At 42.4% G+C, this 27,066-nt stretch overlaps 1 protein-coding gene across 2 annotated transcripts in view; it reads right to left on the bottom strand.

The window, feature by feature from the left end:
• Positions 1-27,066, bottom strand: part of asb2a.1 (ankyrin repeat and SOCS box containing 2a, tandem duplicate 1) — a 138,617-nt gene that overhangs the window by 27,557 nt on the left and 83,994 nt on the right. Inside the window, exons 1-4 of one of the 2 annotated variants that reach the window (XM_072568287.1) lie at positions 18,497-18,639; positions 8,329-8,584; positions 6,836-6,925; positions 5,798-5,964 (exon numbers count right to left, since the gene is read on the bottom strand). In XM_072568287.1, coding sequence (XP_072424388.1) covers positions 5,798-5,964; positions 6,836-6,925; positions 8,329-8,564 — 493 coding nt within the window. In that variant the 5' untranslated portion in view covers positions 8,565-8,584; positions 18,497-18,639. Of the gene's footprint in view, positions 1-5,797; positions 5,965-6,835; positions 6,926-8,328; positions 8,585-18,496; positions 18,640-27,066 lie in introns of those variants that run through there. The other variant, XM_072568285.1, reaches the window with a different exon arrangement.

Genomic DNA, 27,066 nt, shown 5'->3' with positions numbered 1-27,066 from the left:
GGGACAGCCTTGCAGGTGTAAGCTGCAGTGAAGGGGTCTGTGGCTCTGAGATTCAGAAGGGAAAGGGGGAGAAGAGGAGAGCGCTAGTTATAGGGGACTCTCTAGTTAGAGGGACGGACAGGCGGTTCTGTGGACATGGGCGAGACTCTCGGCTGGTTTGTTGCCTCCCGGGTGCTAGGGTCCGAGACGTCTCGGACCGTGTCTTCAGAATCCTTAAGGGGGAGGGTGTGCAGCCAGAAGTCGTGGTACACATTGGCACCAACGACATAGGTAGGAAGAGGGGTGGGGAGGTCAATCAAGAGCTCAAGGAGTTAGGCTGGAAGCTAAAAGCTAGGACAGACAGAGTCGTCATCTCTGGGTTGTTGCCGGTGCCACGTGACAGAGAGGCAAAGAATAGGGAGAGAGTGCAGTTGAACACGTGGCTGCAAGGATGGTGTAGGAGGGAGGGCTTCAGATATTTGGACAATTGGACTGCATTCTGGGGAAGGTGGGACCTGTATAAACAGGACGGGTTGCACCTGAACCAGAAGGGCACCAATATCCTGGGGGGTAGGTTTGCTAGCACTCTTCGGGGGGGTTTAAACTAATTTGGCAGGGGGATGGGATCCGGACTTGTAGTCCAGCAAGTAAGCTAGCTGTGTGTCAGGATGTCCAAGACTGTAGGGAGGCTGTGGAGAAGGTAGCACTGACAGGGACTACTTGCGGACACAGAGATGGGCTCAAGTGCGTATACTTCAATGCAAGGAGTATCAGAAATAAGGTGGGTGAACTTAAGGCGTGGATCGGTACCTGGGACTACGATGTTGTGGCCATCACGGAAACATGGATAGATGAGGGACAGGAATGGCTGTTGGAGGTTCCTGGTTACAGATGTTTCAGTAAGATTAGGGAGGGTGGTAAAAAAGGAGGGGGGGTGGCATTGCTAATTAGAAATGGTATAACGGCTGCAGAAAGGAAGTTTGAGGGGGATCTGCCTCTGGAGGTAGTATGGGCTGAAGTCAGAAATAGGAAAGGTGCAGTCACCTTATTGGGTGTTTATTATAGGCCCCCCAATAGCAGCAGAGATGTGGAGAAACAGATTGGGAAACAGATTTTGGAAAGGTGCAGAAGCCACAGGGTCGTAGTCATGGGCGACTTCAACTTCCCAAATATTGATTGGAAGCTCTTTAGATCAAGTAGATTGGATGGGGCGGTGTTTGTGCAGTGTGTCCAGGAAGCTTTTCTAACGCAGTATGTAGATTGTCCAACCAGAGGGGAGGCCATATTGGATTTGGTACTCGGTAACGAACCGGGACAAGTGGTGGGCTTGTTGGTGGGTGAACATTTTGGTGATGGCGACCACAATTCTGTGACTTTCACCTTGGTTATGGAGAGAGATAGGTGCGCACAACAAGGTAGATTTTACAATTGGGGGAAGGGAAATTACGATGCTGTAAGACAGGATTTGAGGAGCATACGTTGGGAGCATAGGCTGTTAGGGAAGGATGTGGTGGAAATGTGGGACTTTTTCAAGGAGCAGATACGACGTGTCCTTGATATGTATGTACCGATCAGGCAGGGAAGAAATGGTCGTGTGAGGGAGCCTTGGTTGACGAGGGAGGTTGAATGTCTAGTAAAGAGGAAGAAGGAGGCTTACATAAGGTTGAGGAAACAAGGTTCAGACAGAGCAGTGGAGGGATACAGGATAGCCAGAAGGGACCTGAAGAAAGGGATTAGGAGAGCTAAGAGAGGGCATGAAAAATCCCTGGCGGATAGGATCAAGGATAACCCCAAGGCATTCTATGCATATGTGAGAAACCTGAGAATGACGAGAACGAGGGTAGGTCCGATCAAGGACAGTGGTGGGAGACTGTGTATTGAGTCGGAAGAGATAGGAGAGGTCTTGAACAAGTACTTCTCTTCAGTATTTACGAACGAGAGGGACCGTATTGTTGAAGAGGAGAGTGTGAAACGGACTGATAAGCTAGAAGAGATACCTGTTAGGAAGGAAGATGTGTTGGACATTTTGAACAACTTGAGGATAGACAAGTCCCCCGGGCCTGACGGGATATATCCTAGGATTATGTGGGAAGCAAGAGAGGAAATTGCAGTACCGTTGGCAATGATCTTCTCGTCTTCACTGGCAACTGGGGTGGTACCAGGGGACTGGAGAGTAGCGAATGTTGTGCCCCTGTTCAAAAAAGGGAATAGGGATAACCCCGGGAATTACAGGCCAGTTAGTCTTACTTCTGTGGCAGGCAAAGTAATGGAAAGGGTACTGAGGGATAGGATTTACGAGTATCTGGAAAGACACTGCTTGATTAGGGACAGCCAGCACGGATTTGTGAAGGGTAGGTCTTGCCTTACAAGTCTTATTGAATTCTTCGAGGAGGTGACCAAGCATGTGGATGAGGGTAGAGCAGTGGATGTAGTGTACATGGATTTTAGTAAGGCATTTGATAAGGTTCCCCATGGTAGGCTTATGCGGAAAGTCAGGAGGCATGGGATAGAGGGAAATTTGGCCAAGTGGATAGAAAACTGGCTAACCGGTCGAAGGCAGAGAGTGGTGGTAGATGGTAAATATTCAGCCTGGAGCCCAGTTACAAGTGGAGTTCCGCAGGGTTCAGTTCTGGGTCCTCTGCTGTTTGTAATTTTTATTAATGACTTAGATGAGGGAGTCGAAGGGTGGGTCAGTAAATTTGCAGATGATACGAAGATAGGTGGAGTTGTGGACAGTGAGGAGGGCTGTTGTCGGCTGCAGAGGGACTTAGATATGATGCAGAGCTGGGCTGAGGAGTGGCAGATGGAGTTCAACCCTGCCAAGTGTGAGGTTGTCCATTTTGGAAGAACAAATCAGAATGCGGAATACAGGGTTAATGGTAGGGTTCTTGGTCAGGTGGAGGAACAGAGGGATCTTGGGGTCTATGTACATAGATCTTTGAAGGTTGCCACTCAGGTGGATAGAGTTTGTAAGAAGGCCTATGGAGTATTATCGTTCATTAGCAGAGGGATTGAATTCAAGAGTCGTGAGGTGATGTTGCAGCTGTACAGGACTTTGGTTAGGCCACATTTGGAGTACTGTGTGCAGTTCTGGTCGCCTCACTTTAGGAAAGATGTGGAAGCTTTGGAGAGGGTGCAGAGAAGATTTACCAGGATGTTGCCTGGAATGGAGAGTAGGTCGTACGAGGATAGGTTGAGAGTTCTCGGCCTTTTCTCGTTGGAACGGCGAAGGATGAGGGGTGACTTGATCGAGGTTTATAAGATGATCAGAGGAATAGATAGAGTAGACAGTCAGAAACTTTTTCCCCGGGTACAACAGAGTGTTACAAGGGGACATAAATTTAAGGTGAAGGGTGGAAGGTATAGGGGAGATGTCAGGGGTGGGTTCTTTACCCAGAGAGTGGTGGGGGCATGGAATGCACTGCCCGAGGGAGTGGTAGAGTCAGATTCATTGGCGACCTTTAAGCGGCATTTGGATAGGTACATGGATGGGTGCTTAATCTAGGATAGAAGTTCGGCACAACATCGTGGGCCGAAGGGCCTGTTCTGTGCTGTATTGTTCTAAAAAAAAAGATGAAGAAGTGTGGTTGTGCCTTATTGATCTCTACTACGAGATTATCACACTCGCCACCTCTTATCCCTGCATCCTTTACTGAAGTGTTTGAGAACGGATAGGCAAATTGCTTACCAATTTTAACACGAATCACATTTTGCCTTCTAAGTTTCTGTTCCTGACGTCAATAATAAGACCATAAGAGACAGGAACAGGAGTAGACCATTTGGGCCCTTAAGCCTGCTCCACCATTCAATTGGATTGTAGCTTCTCTGACATTTCTCATGTCAGCCTTCCTGAGTTTTCCCCTACTGATCAAAAATCTATCTATCTCAGCCTTAAATATACAAAAGGACATGGCTTCCACAGCTCAAGGAGTTCCAAACACTCAACTCTCTGCCAGAAGAAATTCCACCTCATCTCAGTCTTACATTTGCACCCCTTTATTCTAACACTATACCTTCTGGTGCTGGACTCTTCCATAAGGGGAAACATCCTCTCAGTATTTACACTGTCAAGCTTATATGTTTCAATGAGATCACTCATGCTTCTAAACTCCAGTGAGTTGAATCCCAACCTGTTTACCCTTTGCTCACAGGAAAATCTCTCTATACCAATCCTAATGAATCGTCTTTGAATTGCTATCAATAAAATGATGTCTTTCTTTAAATAACAGGAACAAAATTGCTCACAGTAGTCCAGATGTGGTCTCACCAGAATTTTTTACAGCTTTGGTAAGAATTCTCTTCTCTTATAGCCCAACCCCTTTGAAATAAGCGCCAACATTCCATTAGCCTGACTGATCACCTTTGTCTCTTTATGTTGTAGCTTTTTGTAGATTTCCTCTATTTAAATAATATTTTGTTCTTTTGTGCTCCCTTCCAAAATGAAGAACTTCACCTTTCCCAAATTAAAATACATTTGCCAACTTTTTGCCCACTTTCTTAACCTGTCAACATCTCATTGTAAACTGTTTGTCGTCCTCTCATATCTGTTTTTGTGTTGTCTGCAAGTTTAACTACAAAACATTTACTGCATTCCTTAGAGTCATTAATATATACTGTAAACAGTTGCAGTCCCAGAACAGAACCTCACTGGTCACATGTCACCAACCTGAGAAAGAATCCCTGTTCCCCATTCACTGTTTCCAGCCCACCAGTTAATTATCTATGCCAATATACTATATCCAACACCATGGACTCCTATCTTACTACTTAATCTTTTGTGAGGAACCTTGTTGAACACCTTCTGGAAGTCCAATTACAACACATTACTGGCTCCCTCCACCCACTCTGGTTGAGATGTCCTCAAAAAAACTCGAAGAAATTAATCAGACACAATATTCCTTTCATGAAGCTATCATGTCTCTGCTTGATTAGATTAGAATTTTCCAAACATTCTGCTATTGCCAATAATTGATTCAAATATTTTTACAACAATAAATCAGCCTATGTTAGCTACTGTTGATAGGTCTGACTCACGAAAAGGCTTGATCAACTATTAATTTTATTCAACTAATATGTCTACAGCAAAGAAAAGGGCCCTTCGGCCTATCAAGTCTGTGCCAATCAAAAACCATCTAACTGCTCTAATCCTATTTTCCAGCACTTGGCACTTTGTATGCCTTGGTGTTGCAGCTTGAAATACTTTGTAATTATTACAAGGGTTTCCACATCTACCACTATTTTAGGCAGTGGGTTCCAGATTCCCACCACCCTTTGGGAGTGAAAAATATTTTCCTCAGATCCCCTCCAAAACTTCTGTGCCCTACCTTAAATCTATGCCCCAGACATTGATCCATCCACAAGGTGGGGGAGGGGGGAGGGGCGGGGGATGTTCCTTCCTGTCTAGCTTATCTCCTCCTCTCATACTTATCAATCATGTCACTGTTTGGTCTCCTCTAAGGAAAACAACCCCAGCCTAATCAATCTCTCCTCATAGCTAAAACTCTCCTACCCAGGTAAATCTTTTCTGCAGCCTCTCCAGTGCAATCACGTTCTTCCCAAAATGTGGATATATGTACAATACCAGGCTATACATTTTCCAAATCTTGAGAAAACGAAGTACCAATACATCAGTGCACCAATACATCAGTGCTGTTCGCCAGTTCCTTTACAGTCCGTGTCATTTTCCCAAACTGAATAAGAAGTCCCGCCAGTCCTTCAGTTCACCATAGGACCTTACAGACAGGGTCCCACAACATGCAGTTTAATCTCTTATCATGTACAGTGTGTAGGTTCCCGCGGCTCTCCCTCCCTCACTGACCTTGAAGCAACAATTTCGCACAGCCGGGTTTGTTATAGTAAATTGCTTCGTGCAGAGGGAGCCAGCCCTCCGAGTTTGGCACAGAAAGCACTTTCCCAGCTCGGATCATATTTGACAAGGTTTCTTCATCACCATTTTTTATCGCAACAACGGCAGGATCCACCTCCCTAGATGAAAAGCAGAAAGGATGTAATGTCCGCTGCAACAGTGCAGCCTTTAAAATTGTACGTCCACAGTTAAAACACAAAAAAACATGTCAGTTTGGAGAGATCTAATCAACCTTGAAATACTGACCCCCCTGGAAAACGCCTCCACGTTGAGATAAATAACGCGTGACCTTGGAATATTTCGTTGGAACACCCCGATGTAGTCCCTCAATGCAACAACAGGCACGTCTAAAGGTCCTTGCCGAATGGTCCAGCCCAGCTCTTCCCCCACCCCCGCCCCCACCCCCCACTTGAATATCATTCAGGGTCAGGTCATCGCTGGGTGTCACAGCAAGTGCAGTGAGAACGGAGGCACTGCCCAACAAACAAAAAGGCAAATGCGAAACATTGACTGAGGAAATCAGGCATCCACACTCCCACCCCGGGGGGGGGCACAAGTTTTAACCCCAAGTGTTAGTTTAATCACCAGTTATCTCTCTCTCTTTCTATTTACATTTGATTCGTGACCTGAGGCTGTAGGGTCCTTCACTTTAACATGATCCTGCACAATCCTTCTCTGTTCTTTATTGTATGGATGGGAACGTTTGGATAAAGATTAATTTTGAAGGCTGGGCTGCAATCAAATGTCCAAATCTCATTGCAAGTAAACTGTCATATTACAAAAAAAACCTGTTAACTAATACGTTTTCATCAAGCGGAATAATTTACGATAAATTATCCTCTCATCGCTGAAATTCTCAAAGCTATTTTTACCTGGGGAATTTTCAGTTCATTTAGGATGAACCTATCTACCCCACCCCCGCCCTCCCCGCCCGGTCCCACCGACCGACCCCTTCAATAATCCCAGCTCTGGATCTGAAGATATACTTACACCACCGGCTTGGAGGGTCGAATCAGCCTCCCATCGAATCTCCTTGATCTCGGAGGGTTGGCGGTCGGAGCAGAAGTCGTCACGGGCGACCTAAGAGAACGGCGAGGATGAAATAGTGAAAAATATTCCGCGTAAGAGAAGCCCCTCATTTTTCTCCCCTGCAGCTCTTCCAACTCAAAATGTGAGGCGCTGGCACCGATCGGCTCCCGCACGTGTTTATTTTTGGCTTCGGAGACGCCGAGGGACTATTTGACCATATAAGACAATAGAGAGCAACAGGCTCTGAGGAGGGATTGTGGAGGGGACTGCTCAGAGACACACAACCTTTGCTGGACTCGGAAAACGTTAACTTCAACCTTACGGTACCAGTTGTATATTTATTGTCATCCAGGATGACCTACTGTTTAAATAAAACAACGGCGAGACCAGACAAAACAAATCCTGGCAACTGTTGGAAACGAATCGATCACAAAGGCTGATAAGGACAGGGGGTAAGACTGAGGACAACACTGACAGACCGCAGGAAATGGATGGAGGACAACACATCTTGCATTCCCAGAGGAGGAGTTAACAGGTTGAATGTCCTCTCCGTAAAGGAATCAGGAGGTTGGTAGATGGCGCACAGGATTAGTTCGGATGAAGCAGGAGATTAGGAGAACCTGAAACACCCAGGAGCGGGCCCTTCGGCCCCTCGAGCCTGTTCTGCCAGTGAATAAAACAAGGGCTGATGTGGTTGTTGTTGTCTCAACTCTACCCTTCGCGTGTGCCTCTCTCCTCCCCCACCTCTCTATGACTCTTGATTCCATTGTCTATCAAAGGTCTAACACCGCCTTGTTTAAATGTAATGTCCTAGCCTCGAATAGCCAGAGGACATCTCCTGCACACGCACACACACTGAACTGGATTTAATCGCTGATCTGAAATGTCGTCAGGCGAAGAAACTGCCCATGGGGATATCCTGCTCAATGCTCTCAATATCCTCTCCCCGACTGGCCATAGCTATGTTTTGTGAATTGTCAGCCCACCCTCACCCTTAACCAGTTTCCCGTCAATTACATAGTCCAATGTTTTCCAATGGTGTTAAATGGAAAAATCTATTTCGTCTGGAAATCTTGCCTGGTTTTCACATCAATCGCAATGAGTAGATGAACGATGCGTTAGACCCGATCAGCAGCAAGGCCCGTGAGATTGACCAGGAGATAATAGAGTTAACAGGTTCGGCCAAGGTTTTACTGCACGCACACACACACGTTCAAATACAAGAAAGAGACCATTGCCTGCCAGCTTGGAGCAATCGTGCCTGCTTCAATATTGCCCCAGGGATTTCCAGGCACGTTCCTGCAAACATGGCCCTTGGGACTTAAGGCTGAGCCAGGCGAGTGTTGGATAAACTGGTCTCTTGAGCCTTTCAGCCGGAGAGCTGTGTCTGCTTGTGTTTGTGTGTGGATGTTGCTGTCAGACCGAATCACAGGGCTCTGTACCTGGACACCCACCTGGTCTTGGCACAAGCTTGAGGGGCCGCGGTCTGAACCACACGCCCATTCACCTGGGCCTGAGCTCGATTCCTGGGGTGTGCCTGGCCCCTCGGACCTGGAGGCTGCACCGAGCCGGATTGCGCCTCAAGGCTTTGCTCGACCGCCATCTGGATGAGTTCCTCTTCACTCAGGCTGCTGTACAGACTGTACTCCTCTTGGCCAAATGTGCGGCTGGAAGTGACTCCCGTCGCCATCCTCCCGCCGCGTCTGAGGGCTGTGCAAGGAGATATACACAACAAACTTTTCAAAAGCTCGCCAAGTTTTCTTGTCGCATTCCTTGCCATTTATGTGCAGTTCTGCGCAAAAAAATCTGGGAGGTCCCAGAGAAATCAACGTGATGTAGTGTGCATGGTGGGTGCATGTGAATATTATGGTTTGTTGAAAACGGCATGTTTATTTGACTTACTGAGCTGCCCACTCTGAGCTTTCTTACATCTGTTTGATGTGTCCAGTTAGAGATTGCTATTGTTATGTTAGACTCCTATTGTACTGGAGCTGCAGTATAGTGGCTGCTTCACATCGGTTATGTGTTTACTATATGGGACTCCAAAAGCCACTGATTGGTGCTGCTTTAAGGAACGCACACACGCACAAACACACACCCTCTCCCCCTCCTCTCTAACTATATTTGCTCAGTTTAAACAACTGTAACAAATTCATTGTAGCCAGTTTTTGTTTAAGATTTGGATCATGGGATGTGAACATTGCTGGCAAGAACAACACGTTGCCCCCCCCCCCCATGCTATCGGAGAAGGTGTTGGTGTGCCCTTTGCATGAACTACTGCAATCCATATAGGGCAGTTACATCCACATTGTGGTGAGGGAGGGAGTTACAGGAATTTGATCCCAAAGGAACAGTAATATACTTGCAAATTTAGGGGGTTGGCTTAACTTAGTTTGCAAGATAGCTAGTCTCTGATGCAGTGGGATACTAACAGTATGGGTTAAGCTTCCACAACAGTCGCGATTACTATGAAGGACTCACATTCTCAACCTCTCCCCTTGCCAGAGGCTTGGTAGTCCTGAAGTTAAACCACCACCAAGTATCTCTCTCTGCTCCATGATCTGGTAAGACGATGGTGATGTTATATTTGCAAGTCAGGACAATATATGGCTTAGAGTTGATGCTGCGCCTGTGCATTTGCTGTCTTTATTTTAGTTGTAGCATTGCAGGTATAGCATGTGCTTTTGAAGGAGTCTTGGCCAGTTCATCCTCTCCATAGCCAGATTCTTCACCCAGTCATTGAGAAAGCCCAGCATAAGACCCTGAGCCCACTGCACCAGAACTTAACATATGTATTAGGTATCTAACCACAGTTGTCACCATTTTATCCATCATCTACCTTGTGTAACTGAATGGTAAGGAAGTTAATTTGCACAATAGAGACAGTTGTGTTTTCTGTATATTCAGTGCCAATCTAAAAGAGACAAGCAACTCCCAAATTAACTGGATGGTACAAGATATGGATCTTCATACATAAACTTGACACAACCAATTTACTTTGAAATTGGATTAATTTCAAATTCTCTCTATGCCATATTCAAGAAAATATATCACTTGGAGTGTAGAGGCAGTTTTATTGAAAAAAAAATACTGAATGTGACTTGCATTCTTGCTCTCCAGAATTCGGAGAGCACATGCTTGCTTTTTATTAGTCTCTGGTATACAGCTATAATAGCATATATTGGGTATCAAGGCCAATTCTGTAGGCTTTGCTTTGCCTTCTCATTCTTAGTTATTCAGTCACGACTGAAGAATCTCCTGCGACATTATGTATCTTCATCCCTTGCATTGTTACCTCTGGCATCCACCAAGGATCAGTCCTTGGCATCTTTCTATTTCTTATCTGGATATTGCCCCTTAGCAACATCATTTGAAGCAAAAAAAAAGATTGCACATGTATTAAGATGATACCAAGCCTATCTCAGTACCATCTCTCAGGACGCTTTATTGTGCCAATGTTGTTAGACTGCTTGTCCATCTTCTAGTTCTGTATAAGCTACAGTTTCTGCCAATTGCAGAAGAAATTATGTTCATCCCCTGTAACAAACTCCATTTACTCCCTGCAGATTCTATCTTCTGCCTTGCTCTCTGTCTCCACCAGAATCAGCAAAATTCATGACATACTGCCTAACCGATGCTAAGATCTGCTTACTCATCACCCCAGTGCTTATTGACCTAAATTGACTCTTGGTCTTCCAAGAATTTAATTTTAAAATACTGATTTCAATGTTCACCAATGTTAATGCTCACAATCCCTTCTATCTTTATACCCTCCTCCATGCAAATCTCAGACACACTCCATTTCTCCAGCTCAAGCCTTCTGTGGATCATCCATTGCCTTTTAATTATCATTGACAGCTCTGATTTCAAACTCTAGCTTTAAACACTAGCTAGTTTAAGTCTAGCTTTCAACTCTAGACTCACACTGTAAACCTCCTTGTCTCTCAACCTTTCAGATCCTCCTTAAAATCATTCCACTCATACAAGTTTTAAAGCACCCATCCTAATATCTCCTTTTTGGATTTTTTTATTTGATAACAATTATGTAATCAATTCATAATCAATCATGATCACAATTAAATGCACAATTTAAATGTGAATTGTTATTGTCAGCCATAACGTCTCTTATTTTATCAGAATCCAGAAGCATAAGAGCACAGCGGGTATTGGAAACTACTTCACATAATTTTCCTGTAAGGAGATTGTCTATGTGAATCTGCCTATTACACCATTCATTTGGAAAGTAGACAGAATGCAGACAATTTAAGTTTAGCTATAATTATTTTAGTGTACACTGAAAGAGATTTGTATGCTCCTGCTCCTTGGATGCTGCCTGACCTGCTGTGTTTTTCCAGCACCACAGCCTCGACCCAGAATGCAGACAATGTTTTATAAGAAAAAGTTTTTGATACACCAGGAAATTGGGAAATTGAATAAAATAAAATAAGGAACTTGATCATAATGTTAAAATAAAAACAGTTTATATATTTAATTGTTTGATAATGAGTGCTTAAGGGCTAATTTATCACTGCACCAATTTCCAAAGATACAAGCTAATAATGCAAAACATGTTGTTACTAGGAGACATGGGCAATGAGAGGATATTTAATATGGCCTATGGTTAAGAAATCATTTTTTTGCAGTGACATAGTTAATCACATGCTTAGGAGGAAATGAGGTCAATATACTAAGGCATGTTTATCACTTTGTAACAGTACATAATTCATGGATGCCACAGCCCTCTGGCAAAACTTACTTTGTTTATCTGTTCAAAGTTAACCTCAGCAACAATGTGACTTGCTATTATTAGCAACAGTTCCAAAAGGACATTGATCCCTGTCATTTTCTCTGAAACTCCATTTAGAGCGGGAAGTGTGTGATACCGCTGTTACTTAGGTCTTTGATACTGTACATCCTTCATCATTTAAACAGCTAACTGCAAATTTTGCAGGCCATGACATGCTTCTGACATTAATGTTGACAAATAGCAAAAATCAAAGGAATACTCTGAACTGTTGAGGAATGAAAATTGATCTAACTGAAACATTTAAGATTCTGAGAAAGTTTGACTAAATATATTGAGGGTTTGTTAGGAAAACAGAAGAAAACATATGTCAGGAATAGACAGGATAGATCAAGTGAATCCTTAGAAGAGTGTAAAGGCAGTAGGAGTGTACTTAAGAGAAATCATGAAGGCAAAAAGGGGACATGAGATAGCTTTGACAAATAGGGTTAAGGAGAATCCAAAGAGATTTTATAAATACATTAAGGTCAAAAGAGTAACTAGGGAGAGAATATGGAACCTCAAACATCAGCAAGACGGCCTTTGTGTCGAGCTGCAGCAGATGTGGGAGATACTAAATGAGTATTTTGCGTCAGTATTTACTGTTGAAAAGGACATGGAAGATATGGACTGTAGGGAAATAGATGGTGACACCTTGAAAAAATGTCTGCATTACAGAGGAGGAAGTGCTGAATGTCTTGAAATACATAAAAGTGGATAAATCCCCAGGACCTGATCAGGTGTACCATAGGGAAGTGATAGCTGGGCCTCTCACTGAGATATTTGTATCATCGATAGTCACAGGTGAGGTACCGGAAGACTGGAGGTTGGCTAACATGGTGCCACTGTTTAAGAAAGGTGGTAAGGACAAGTCAGGGAACTATAGACCAGTCAGCCTGATGTTGGTGGTGGGCAAGTTGTTAGAGGGAATCCTGAGGAACAGATTGTACATGTATTTGGAAAGGCAAGGACTGATTAGGGATAGTCAACATGGCTTTGTGCGTGTGAAATCATGTCTCACAAACTTGACTGAGTTTTTTGAAGAAGTAACAAAAAGGATTGACGAGGGCAGAGTGGTAGACCTGATCGATATGGACTTCAGTAAGGTGTTCGACAAAGTTCCCATGGGAGACTGGTTAGCAAGGTTAGGACTCATGGAATACAGGGAGAACTAGCCATTTGGATAGAGAACTAGCTTAAAGGTGGGAGACAGAGGGTGGTGTTGGAGGGTTGTTTTTCAGATTGGAGGCCTGTGACCAGTGGAGTGCCACAAGGATCAGTGCTGGGCCCACTACTTTCATCATTTATATAAATGATTTGATGTGAGCAAGAGAGGTATAGTTAGTAAGTTTGTAGATGACACCAAAATTGGAGGTGTATGGACAGCAAAGAAGATTACCTCAGATTACAACAGGGTCTTGAACAGATAGGCCAATGGACTGAGAAGTGCCAGATGGAGTTTAATTTAGATAAATGCGAGGTGCTGGATTTTGGGAAAGCAAATCTTAGCAGGACTTATACACTTAATGGTAAGATCCTTGGGGGTGTTGCTGAACAAAGAGACCTTGGAGTGCAGGTTCATAGCTCCTTGAAAGTGGAGTCACATGTAGATAGGATAGTGAAGAAGGCATTTGGTATGCTTTCCTTTATTGGTCAGAGCATTGAGTACTGGAGTTGGGAAGTCATGTTGCAGCTGTACAGGACATTGGTTAGGCTACTGTTGGAATATTGCGTATAATTCTGGTCTCCTTCTTCCTATTGGAAAGATATTGTAAAACTTGAAAGGGTTCAGAAATGATTACAAGGATGTTGCCAGGGTTGAAGAATTTTAGCTATAAGGAGAGGTTGAACAGGCTGGGGCTGTTTTCCCTGGAGCGTAAGAGGCTGAGTGGTGACCTTATAGAGGTTTACAAAATTATGAGGGGCATGGATAGGATAAATAGACAAAGTCTTTTCCCTGGGGTGGGGAGTCCAGAACTAGATGGCATAGATTTAGGGTGAGAAGGGAAAGATATAAAAGAGATCTCAGGGGCGCCTTTATCACGCAGAGGGTGGTATGTGTATGGAATGAGCTGCCAGAGGAAGTGGTACAGGCTAGTACAATTGCAACATTTAAAAGGCATCTGGATGGATATATGAATAGGAAGAGTTTGGAGGGATATGCGCCGGGTGCTGGTAGTGGGACTACATTAGGTTGGCTTATCTGGTCGGCATGAACGGGTTGGACCAAAGGGTCTGTTTCCATGTTGTACATCTCTATGGCTCTATGAATATGACAGGGTAGATGCAAAGACTAGGGGACATTGTTTTAGAATATCAGGTTAGCCATATAGAACTGATCATACATTCAGACCTGAGATGAGGAGCAACCTCTACACATGGATGCCTGTGAATGCTTAGGACTCACTATCCTAGAATGTTCTGGATGCTCAGTTAAGATGAATTTGGTAAGATTCGTTGGACTCTACGTGAATCAAAAGATATGGAGATTGGAGAGATAGAGAAATTGACATAGATAATAAACCAAGATCTTACCTAATGATACAGTAGGTCATGGTAGGCTCAGAGCAGGGCCTCCTGGTTGTGGTCCTAGAGTAACCCACCCAGACCCTACATTTATCCCTGACAATTGTACCTATCTTTAAATTGTGGAAGGAAACCAGAGCACCAGGAGGAAACCCACAGAGACACAGGGAGAATGTGTAAACTCCACACAGTCAAGTCAGCTGAGGCTGGAATCAAACCCAGGTCCCTGGTGCTGTGAGGCAGCAGTGCTAACCACTGAGTCCCCGTGCCGCACCTGTGTGTAGAGCCTTTTATTTAATTTCTCAAGCTGTTACATTCAGAAAGCTTATCAAATAGAAAAAAATAAGAAAATTTTAGAAGAGTTCAAGGAATTCAAAATTTATAAAGAAAGAACTTTATTCACAGTGTCTTCATATCCTCATCATAAAGTATTTCATAGCCAAATGTTACTCAAGTGTATCCACTGTTGTTATGTAGACAAAAAAATACTGCCAATTTGTACACAAAATCCCATCAGTGATGTAATTAATCATTTAGTACCTTTCTGGATGATGGTCAACTTCCCATTTTTTGACTGGTATTATTTAAACTACTAAATATGTCCAAACGAATTAAGCCTGTTTTCATTTAACATTTTATCTAAAAGTCATCACCTTTATTAATACAGTATTCCGATACTACACTTAAGTCATTTTCTCTGATCTTGGAATGAGACTAGAACTCAAGCTCCTCTGATTTAATGTTAAACAGATTGCAGCTGAGTCAAGCTGACACAAGTTCGTACCAATATTTGGGATTGACACATCTTAACTTCTATTTGAAAGAAAGATGCACAACTTAATGCATATATGCAGGAGTCAGATTTTCTGGTCATCATGAATTTTGTGATAAGCATAATTATATGTTTAAAAATACTGAATTGATGACTGAATGTAATATCCTATTTTTCTCAATGAATTAATATGCATTTTTGACAGTGTTGTCTCTTACTAGACAGTGAATCTAGTGTGAACAATAATACCCATCATGTTATCATTATGTGTACCTTCTCTAAATTAACAAGGAAAACCCAATGTGTTTTTGCCCAAATATCCTGTAAGTTTACCTAGATCCTAATATGATTATTTTAGTGTACATTGAAAGAGATTTGTATAACTTTAGGGAATGTGGTGTTCACTATCTACTTCACTTTCAAATGCTTTTCTGTGTCACAATTCATTGGAAGGCAATGATGAGATTATAGACCACAAAGCCATAAGATATAGAAGCAGAAGTAGGTCTTTGGACCCATCCCATCTATTCCACAATTTAGTAAGAGTATGGTTGATCTGGTCATCTTCACCTCCACTTTCCTGTCTTTTCCTCATAACCTTTGTTTGCCTTACTGAGTAAAAATCTGGATATCTCAGTTTCGAATATTCTTAATGATCCACCCTCAACACCTCTCTGTGGTAAATAGTTCTGGAAGGTCACTATTCCATGGGTGGCACTGTGACTCAATGTTCAGCACTGCTGTTTCACAGTGCCAGGGACCCACGGTTCGATTCCAGCCTTGGATGACTATCTGTGTGGAGTTTGCACATTCTCCCCATGTCTGTGTGTGTGCTCCTGATGCTCCAGTTTCCTTCCACAGTCCAAATATGTGCAGGTTAGGTGGATTGGTTATCCTAACTTGGCCTGTACTGTCCAGGGATGTACAGGCTAGGTGGGTTACACCATAGGAAATGCAGGGTTACAGAGATAGGGAGTGGGATGCTTTTCAGAAGGTCTGTGTGGACCTGATGGGCTGAATGGCCTGCTTTCACACTGTGGGGTTCTATGATTCCCCATCTCTATCTTAAACGAGTGACTTTGAGATTATATCCTCTGGTCCTTATCTCTTGCACAAGGAGAAACATCTTCTCCACATCTACTGTGTCAAGTCCCTAAGAATCTTATATGTTTCAACAAAGTTGCCTCTTATACTTCTAAACTCGGATGTGTAAGGCCCAGTCTACTCAATGTCTCCTCATAGTAACATTTCTCCACACTTGGAATCAACCTGGTGAACCTTCTGCTGAATTGCCTCCAATTGTAGTCTGAGATAAGGCGACCAAAACTGTTCGCATTATTCTAGTACACTACTGAGAATAGGCCTTTTACAAGGCTCATTCATATAGTTTTTATAAAAAGCTATACCGTAGGGTATTAATAGCTCCCTCACAGATGCGACCTTGCAAGCACAGGGAGTGAGGAAGGATCTAATTCTGAGATTCAAGGTTCAGGCTGTGGAAAAAAGTCAGTCTTGAATCTGTACATGCTTAAGTAAATCTGCACGGATATGTTGACAGATAATATTTACTTTAGCTTTAGGTACGAGCATGCAAGGCACTTTGCCTGTTTTGAAATGTAGCACATACAGTTGCAGCTTTTAATTCTCTGAACAGATGGACTCTTTGGATCTTGTACGATGAGAGGAACTTTTGTTCCCAATTCATCAGGATTATGCAGAGATGGATAAACTTTAATTTCGCACAACAAATGTGATCCATAAACTACATGGAACAGAAGCATTATGTTGTCTTCAAGCTAGTTTAGATGTTCAATTCTAAATGCCTCAATCCTGCAGAGTCATCGACTCAGTATCCCTGCCAACTGAACAGCTGTGCTCCTGGGAGGAATTCCTAAATTGTCAGAAGCTGGTTGGTTCAAAGTTAACACGTGGGTTACCAGATTTAGAGTGTGGAAGTAAGAATTGAGGGTTTGCGCGAGAGAGACCAAGCCCTTTCACCAATCACAGAACAGAGGCTGCATGTTCTCAGATTCTTATAGGAAGGTATTCTTGCAATGAATGGAACAGGAATTTTGTCTTTCAGGCTAAACTCTTATAAAACGTGAAAAGCAGTGATGGATCCATTGTTGTTAAATTGGTAGAACACCAGGGGTCTTTGTGAATTTAATTAAAAACAAAATATTTGATGTACAGTATAATGGTGTGCAAGGGAAACGTTGGGTTTAATTTGGGATTAAAAATGAAATACTCTTGTGATTCCCCCCCCCCCCCAGGGCATTTCCGAGGTACTAAATAAATAAATCAAAGAATTGCGAACGCTGGAGATCTGAAATAAAATCGGAATTTGGAGGAGTCAGGTCACTAAACTCAAAATGTTGACTTTGTTTGTCTCCTCACGGATGCTGCCAGACCTGCCGAGTTTTTCCAGCAATTTCTGTTTTTGTTTGTACGAAAGAAATACTTTGTGTCCGTCTGAATAAAAAGAAAAAGATGGTCCCAATGTTGCGGTAAAGAGGGAGATTTTGAGAAAATGGACAGGATCGAAATAAAGCGGGAATTGAAACGTTGCCGGTGACAGAAAAGTCAGCGGTTCGGATGTATTTGAGATTGCTGGGGAAGTGAAGGGAAAACTCGAAGGCTTTGGTCACAGTCTTCTGATCCTTTTTAGTTGCAACAGTGCCAGAGGAGGGAAGGATTGCAAACATTACACCCAGTCTAAAACGCGGGAGAAGGATACAGCCAGTGGCTGGCGGCCAATCAGAATAACAAAACACACATCTCAAAACATAAGCCTTGACTGGCAGCTAGCTATTCCTGAACTCGTTTCTCGGGTTGTACAGTTCATCTTGCTTCAGGTTTCAAACTGCTGACGATGTTTGTGTTACACAACAGGAACGCAGGGGGTAAACAAGTTTGAAAGCTATTATTGTATATACATGGTCAATACTGATATGTTCGATACTGACAATAATGTAAGTCAGAGGTCACAGGACACCAGGTTATAGTCCAACAAGTTTATAGTCCAACAAGCTGCTCCGAAAGCTTGTGATTTCAAATAAACTTGTTGGACTATAACTTGGTGTCCTCTGACTTTGTCCACCCAGTCCAATACCTGCAGCTCCACGTCATGGCAATAATATTAGAGCAGAATGCACATACACACACACACAGCAAACTGCCCAGAATTTAACTGGAATATCTCGAGACCCCTGGAGTTCCAGATCGAGCCTGGCCTCTGACCCCTGGGTGTCTGTCCATGTAGACACTGGAGTTATGCCTGCAAGAGACCTAAAAACCTGGGACCTTTATCATGCATTTGTGGATGCTATCTGCACTGCCACGCTGGTTGGCTGAAACGATTATTTTCACTGATGGAATTGGGGTCGGCCTTCTCGAAGGAATTAAGGTTTTAGTGAGCAATGCGTAAACCGAGATTTTAAGCAGCCTTGTTATTTTTCTTTGGCGTTTGCATTTTTCTTAAACTCTTATTTCGCCGTTTCGAATTGCAAAGACAGCGCACACGGTTGCAATGATAAATTACCGTTTCTCCTGTCGCGGGACTTCTTTGCAATCTGCAGTTCAATGTCCCTGTTTGATCTTTTAGATTAAAGCCTATCCGGAGACGTTCCTTGAGCTTTTTTAGTAGTCCCGATTTCCTCCCGTCTAGTCTGCCTTCCACTCTGCTTGCCCTTTATGCAAGAATAGAGGGCATTGAAGCAGCTCTATTTTTGTATCAGTGCATGACCAATCATGACAGATGAACTATGGTCGTGTATTAACCAGCTGGAGTGTGACTGGAAAGTATATTTAACTGTGCTGAACTATCCTCATCGTTCTCGACCTGTCTATAGCTTCAAAACACTGTTGGGCTCTAGTGCTGCTTCTTTGTTGCTTAGTTAGGTGGGAATGTTCCTACTCATAGTGCACAGAGAATCTCCCAAATTATTTCTGTCCCTGTGGTCAAACTCAGACCCTCCCAAGTGTCAATGTTTGGTCTCCTCCTATTATTCATCAATGTGATTCCAAGTGGCAACATCAGCTAAACATGTCCTATCCCTGCTTTCTGCCTTTCCTAAATATTAGGAAATTTTAGATTACTTTTTTTAGATTACTTACAGTGTGGAAACAGGTCCTTCGGCCCAACAAGTCCACACCAACCCGCTGAAGCGCAACCCACCCAGACCCATTCCCCTACCAGTTACCCCTTCACCTAACACTACGGGCAATTTAGCATGGCCAATTCACCTAGCCTGCACATTTTTGGACTGTGGGAGGAAACCGGAGCACCCGGAGGAAACCCATGCAGACACGGGGAGGATGTGCAAACTCCACACAGAGAGTCACCTGAGGCCCATTATTTTCAGTCCCCACTATGCAGTCTGTTCCCAAGCTACAAACTCTATCTCTCCACTTGGTAATAGTCTAAGACTAAGCTGGTCAGTTCTTAAACTTGCTTGACCCCCACATTAGCTTCTGAGTACACATTTTCACCATCACAACACCAATTTTTTCCACTTCTATAAAATTGACCAACTTTGCCTTTGTTTAAACTCAGCTGCTGTTCAAACCTTCATTCACACCTTAGCTACCTCCAGACTTGACAACTAAATTGTCCTCTTGGTTAGTCTCACACTTCTACCTTCCAGAAAATTGGGGTCAGTCAAAATTTACTGCCTATGTCTTAACTCACACCAAGTCCCATTCACCGCATCACTTATGCACTCAATGGCCCTCATTGACTCAGGGATGGGATAAATAGCCACACAGCATTCCAAGATATCAAATTCTAGCCTTTTGAACATACACAATCTTAATTCCTCTATCACTGGTGACTGTGTCCTTATTTGCCAAGGCATTAAGTTCTGGAAGTTCCTCCCTGGCACCTCTCCATGTGATCTCTCTTTTCTTCATTAAGATAGTCATAGAGTCATACAATACGGAGACAGACCCTTCGGTTCAACCAATCCATGACAAACATAATCCCAAACTAAACTAGACCCACCTGTCTGCTGCGGACCCATATCCCTCCAAACCTTTCCTATTCATTTATTTATAACTAAACATTGTAACTGTGCCCACATCTATCACTTCCTCAGGAAGTTCATTCCAAACATGAACCACCCTGTATATAAAAAAATTACCCCTTATGTCTTTTTTAAATCTCTCTCCTCTCACCTTAAAAATGTGCTCCCCTAGTTTTGAAATCCCCCCTCCTAAGGAAAAGACAGCTACCATTAACCCTGTCTATACCATTCATGATTTTATAAGCTTTTATAAGGTTACCTCTCAATCTCCTACACTCCAGTGAATAAAGTCCCAATCTATCCAGCCTTTCTTTATAACTCAAACCTTCGATATCTGACAACGTCCTAGTAAATCTCTTCTAAACCCTCTCCAGTTTAATAGTATCCTTTCTATAACTGGGCGACTATAACAGGACACAGTACTCCAGAAGAGGCTTCACCGATATCCTGTACAGCTGTAACATGACTTACCAACTCATATACCCAAAGGACTGAGCAATGAAGACAAACATGCTACACACCTTTTTAATGACCCTGTCTATATGTGATGCAAACTTCAAAGAATTATGTACCTGCACCACTAGGCCCCTCTTCTGCAACACCAACATTCATTCCTGCTGAAGGGCTTTTGCCCGAAACATCGATTTTCCTGCTCCTTGGATGCTGCCTGACCTGCTGTGGTTTTCCAGCACTACTCTAATCTAGACTCTGATCTCACTTTTGCCTAACATCACCCAAGGCCCTACCATTAATTGTATAAGTCCTACCTCTGTTTCTTGTACCAAAATACAATACCTCGCATATATCCAGATTGAACACCATGTGCCATTTTTCAACCAATTGACCTATTTCATATGATCCCTTTGTAATGTTAGAAAACCTTCTTCACTGACACCAATTTTGGTGTCATTCGCAAACTTACTAACCATGCCTTGTAATATCCTCATCCAAATCATTTACATAGATGACAAACAAAAGTCTTTAAAAACTCTTTGGCCAGACAGTTAGTCATGTGACCTAATTTCTCTTCATGACTCCATGTCATGTTTCAATTTATAATACTCTTATGAAGTACCTTAGGACATTTAATTACATTTAAAGGTATCATATATTGTTGTTATTGCATCAACTATTCAATGGTTGAAATACTCAGTCATGCCTTAGTTAACTCTAGACTTGACTATTAAGTGTTTTTTTTAGATTAGATTAAATTAGATTCCTTACAGTGTGGAAACAGGCCCTTCGGCCCAACAAGTCCACACTGACCCTCCGAAGAGTAACCCACCCAGACCCATTCTTGAGCAGCTCCCACCATTTGCTCTCCATCAAAACTTTGCTGCACATATTTTATCTCATATCATGTCTTATTTACCAACTCTACTCAGCTAAATTAGCACCCAGTCTGTCAACATGTTAATTTTAAAGATCACCTGCTTGTTTTCAAATCTGTCCATGGACCCATCCCATCTGAAACCTCCTCCAGCTTTGCAATCCTCTGAAATTTGAGCCATCTTGAAAATATGATCTTTTATGTATCTTTGATCTTCAATATTTCTCAGGAGACCATGCCTTCTGCTGCATTGGCTTTAAGCTTTAGAATTCCTTCTCTGGTAAATGTTTCAGACATGCATAAATTGGTAGTTTTCTCATACTCTGAGTTAGAAGGTTATGGGCTTAAGTCTACTCCTGAAAATTGAATACAAACATGGAGGTTTGCCTCTCCTGTACAGTACTGAGGGAATATTGCTTTGTCAGAGGTGCCATAATTCTGATGTTGTCTGCCACATCAGGTGGACATAAAGCATTTCATGATACTGTTTCAGTAAATTTATCCAGAGTATCTGGTCAATTTTTAGCATGAAATTAACATCAGAAAAACAGTTTAATTGGTCATTATTACATAGCTATTTATAGGAGCCTGCTGTGCAATTTAGCTGCTGAATTTCCTACCTTACAACACTGTCTAGACTTCAAAAGTGGTTCATTGATTGGAATGTGCTTTGGGACATCATAAGGTTGTGTGAATGCTATATAAATGAAAGTCTTTATTTTCTTCATTCTGCCTCTCTAGTTTTCTCCCCTCCTTTAATATCCTCATTAAACTTCTTTGTCCAAGGTTTTACTCACTTGTCCTAATATCGTCTTGCTCAGTTCTTGTGTCAAACTCTGTCTGATTACCCTCCAGTAATGAGACTCCTAAGACAGTTTACTACACTAAATTGTTATTGTTCTTGCACATTTACAATAAGAATTACAATTCTGACAGTTGACTGTATAAAAGAAATTATCTTTCTATAGGATAAAATTTTCATTTGATGAGACTTCCATCATTTCACTTACATCATACTCCACTTTGGGTTTCAATTGATGGTCATGATTATGTTAATTATTTTAATTTAAGAGCAAAGATTAATTGAGAAAGTCTCTATTACATTCCTTGATAAGATGTGTGGTACTCAGCAAGATGTTAAATGCAACGTACAGGAGTTTAGGAAGCCTGCATATATTTATATCAATTTTATGTTAAAGGTTTTTGACCACAGGCTTTATCTGATGCAATATATTTATCTGTTAAGTGCCTGATTGCTTCTAGGCTGAGCAATGGGATTCTAAATTTAGAGCACAGACTACACTTTATGCTTCATGGCTTTGGTATTTTGCGAATTATTGATTGCTTTCCAAGAGGAGACATGAATTCAAGAAACACCTCTGAATATTACCAGGGGAAACATTGGCTAAGAACTGTGTACAAAACACTAGATTCAGAAGACGAAGGGTGCCATCTTTGCATTCATGCCAAGGTTTCCTTCTGGCAGGGATGCAAAATTGGGGGAATGTCAACATTGTCAGTTTCTGATCTGACTCCAGAGAGAAGACATGTGAGATTCTCTGTAGGAGGCTCTGGTAAAGCACATGGGACAAAATTAGCTGACCTAAGTATAAATTCAATCTTTAAACCAAGTTTAAAATGTAAGCAAACTTGCTACTCCGGTGAGATCAAATGTTACTATCCACTGTCTCAGAAATGTGCAGACCTATCTGGGTGGTGTAAAGTGGGTACTGCAAGGTTGGGATTCATCACTACAGCAACTAGTCTCAGATTGGTAGTTACACTCTAAACAAAGACTTTAATCTACCATGGGAAGTAATACCAGTATTCAGTTACGGCTTGTCATTATCAGGTTCCAGAATAGTGACACTCTCATAACTGGTTGTGATTTGATATTACAATTACTTGGAGCTTTGACTTCTGTTTATGTTTAGTTATGGTCAATCCTCAACAAAATGGAATTTCCTGAGAATGGAGTTGTTAATGGTTGTGATTTATTTATTTTTTTCTCTAGAAACATTATACAATGGTAGGTGATTTTGAATTATAAATACCACAAATTAATAGCTTGGCCACTATTAAACTCCTTTAATTTTCATTTCTATCAAGGACAATTGTTTAATTGATGTCCAAACCATTAAAATATCATTTTTACACTGCCATTTAAAATCATGATAAACGTGGTTATCATTCAATGTTTATCATTTCTACTGAGAGAACGAGGATTTGTAATGTTCTCAATTTCCTGCTACTCTTTCTCGTTTATCTTTTAGAAGAACGTCTATCAAGAAAAAAACTGAAATGTCAAGCTCTGAACAGTTAACAACTGATAGTAGCAGTTTCACATCCTTTATGGTTGGAAAACTAACAAACTATAAGCAGTTGAAGATCCCTTTAAATAATGTTTAAAATACTAAGCTATCTACACTAATTCCACTTTCCAAAACTTCGCTCATAAACTTGAATGTTATGACATTTCAAGTGCTCTTTCTTGCACCTTGAAATGTTGCGAGGTTTTCCTCCTCTATTATCCTCCCAGGTAGTGCATTCCAGAATCCCATCACCCTCTGGGTGAAAATATTTTCCTCAAATTCCCTCTAAACCTCCTGCCCTTCACCTTAAAATAGTGCTCCTTCGTTATTGACCCTTCAACTAAACAGAACAGCTACTTCCTCTCCAAGTTATCAATCCCAATCATGAGCGTCATGATTTGGAAGTGCTGGTGTTGGACTTGGGTGTACAAAGTTAAAAATCACACAACAACAGGTTATAGTCCAACAAGTTTATTTGGAAGCACTAGCTTTTGGAACACTGCTCCTTCATCAGGTAGTTGTAGAGTACAAGATTGTACGACAAAGAGCTTATAGCGAAAGTTTACACTGTGATGTAACTGAAATTTTATATTAAAAAAGACCTGGATTGTTTGTTAAATCTCTCATATTTTAGAATAACCGTGCTGGTTTCAGTTCTTTCATATGCAAATCACAGAACCTTTTTTTTGAAGTTACATTCTCAAGTGAACTTTAACAACAGGTGCCATGTCAGCTCAGATAATGCATTCAAGGTGTGAGGTGCCCTGTGTGAGGCTGTCTGCGCGCCAATGTTCAGACTGATTCTATTTCTAAAAAAGGGGATTTACATAATCTTACATCGATTCATGCAGCTTTTGAGCAAAATAAGATGTAATTCTGCGAGTACAAATTCACCCCACAAACTTATATGTATGTGTGTGCATGTGTGTGTGCGTGTGAGGGAGGGGGAGGGGGGGTATGAGTGTCTGTGAGAGAGTGCGTGTATGTGTATGAGTGTGAGTGTAAAGGGGTATAAGTTTTTGAGAGGGTGCGTGTGTGGTGTGAGTGTGGGAGTGTATGTATGAGCAAATGAGAGAGAGCTTGTGTATGAGAGAGGGTCTGAGTGAGTGTATGGGTCTGTAGGAGAGTTAGTGTGTGTGTGTGTGTGTGTGTGTGTGTGTGTGTGTGTGTGTGTGTGTGTGTGTGTGTGTAACTTGGCTATTAGCCTCTGCTCGGCCACTTTGTGTTGTTGCCTATCCCTAAGATCACCTTGGAGGATAGTCACCCAAAGGTCCGAGTTTGAATGTCCTGAGCCGCTGATGTGTCCTCCGACTGGAAGGGAACACTCCTGCCTGTTCATTGTTGTGCGGTGTCCATTCATCTGTTGCTAAAGCCTCAATTCCATTTTGCCAATGTACCGTGCCTCAGGGCATCCTTGCTTGCAACATTTTAGATAGACAGCATTGGCTAAGTCACATGAGTACCTGCCATGTACATGTTAGGTGGTGTCCTCATGTGCAATGGTTGTATCAGTGTCGACACTCTGACACATCTTGCAGCATCTGCTGTGACAGGTTGTGTGGTCTTGTCCTGAAGGCTGGGAAGTTTGCTGCGAACAATGATCTGTTTGAGGTTTGGTGCTTGTTTAAAGGCGAGAAATTGAGGTGTGGGGAAGGTCTTGGCGAGATGCTCATCCTCATTGATAATGCGTTGTGGGCTTCAAAGAACAATGTGTAGTTTTTCAGCTCCTGGAACGTACTGGACAACGAAGGGTACCCTGTTGATTGCAGCTTGTGTCTATCTCCTGAGGAGGTCATTACAGTTTCTCGCTGTGGCACAATGGAACTGGCAGTCGATATGTTGAGCCATTGTACCCCTTTCTTATCTTTGTGTACTTTCAAGTGTCCACCATGTTTCTACTCATCTGAACAGATCCTATGTATGTGTAGGGCTTGTCCGTGGTGGGTGGCTGTTTTAATATATTTCGGGTAAAAGCTGGAGAAGTGTAACATTGTGAAATTATTCATGGGTTTGTGGTAGAGTGAGATACTGAAGTGTCCACCTTTGATGGAGATGCATGTGTCCTAGAATGAGACAGATACTAGAGAGTAGTTTGTGGTGAGTTAGATGGTGGGATGAAACTCATTGATATCACTGTGTAGTTGTTTCAGTAATGCCTGATGAAGCCGTTCTTGGACACTTGCATCTCCCTAAAGGATGGGCACCACAGCACCTCACTTTACCGCAAACCCATGGATAATGTCACGATGCTACACTTAACCGGGACTTTGGGTTAATGTCACACTACAGGTGACCCCATTGCAGAACACACACACGGACACACATGCACACGGACACACACACACCCCTACAGACCCACACGCTCACACAGACCCTCTCTCATACCCAAGCTCTCTCTAATACATTCACACATACATAGTTACACTCACACCCACACACATACCCTCTCACAGACCTATACCCCTTTACACTCAGACACATACACATACACACATTCTCTCACAGACAGTCATCACTCCCCCCGCCCCCCCCCAACCACACACACGCATACATATAAGTTTGTGAGGTGAATTTGTACTTGCAGAATTGCATCTTATTTTGCTCAAAAACTGCATGAATCCATGTAAGATTATGTAAATCCTTTTTTTAGAAATAGAATGAGTCTGAACATTGGAGCACAGACAGCCTCACACAGGGCACCTCACACCTCGAATGCATTATCTGAGCTGACATGGCCCTATTGTTAAAGTTCACTTGAGAATGTAACTTTAAAAAAGGTTCTGGGACTTACATATGAAAGAACTGAAATTAACATGGTCATTCTAAAAGATGAGAGACTTAACAAACAATCCAGGTCTTTTTCAATATATAATTTTAGTTGCATCACACTGTAAACTTTTGCTCTAAGTTTTGTGTCTTAACGATTTTATACTGATGAAGGAGCAGCACTCCAAAAGCTAGTGCTTTCAAATAAACCTGCTGGACTATAACCTGAGGTTGTGTAATTTTTAACTAAAATCATAAACATATACATCTCGATCAGGTCTCTCTCCTCAGCCTTCTTTGCCATAAAGAATGTAACTGGGCATTTCCAGCCTCTCTTCACAGGTAAACTGCTCCATCCCCAGGGAACATCCTGGTGAATCTCCACTGTATCCCCTCTAGTGCAATTACATCTTTTCTATAGTGTGGCTACCCAGAACTACACACAATACTCCCATTGTGGTCTGAATAATATTTTGTGCAGCTCCAACATAATCTCACTGCTCTTAGAATCTGTGCCACAATTGATAACGGCAAGTATCTCATATGCCTCCTTCACCACCCTGTTAATCTGCCCTGCTACCTTCAGGGATCTGTGGATAAATAGACAAGATTCCTCTTCCTCTGAGCTTACTAGTGTCCTGCCATTCATTGAATACTTGTTAATTCTTCCAGATTTCAG

Source organism: Chiloscyllium punctatum, chromosome 4 (genome assembly GCF_047496795.1).
Source record: "Chiloscyllium punctatum isolate Juve2018m chromosome 4, sChiPun1.3, whole genome shotgun sequence".
Classification (NCBI taxonomy): domain Eukaryota; kingdom Metazoa; phylum Chordata; class Chondrichthyes; order Orectolobiformes; family Hemiscylliidae; genus Chiloscyllium; species Chiloscyllium punctatum.
Note: the sequence above shows the minus strand (reverse complement) of the source record. Positions and strands in the feature narration are given on the sequence as shown.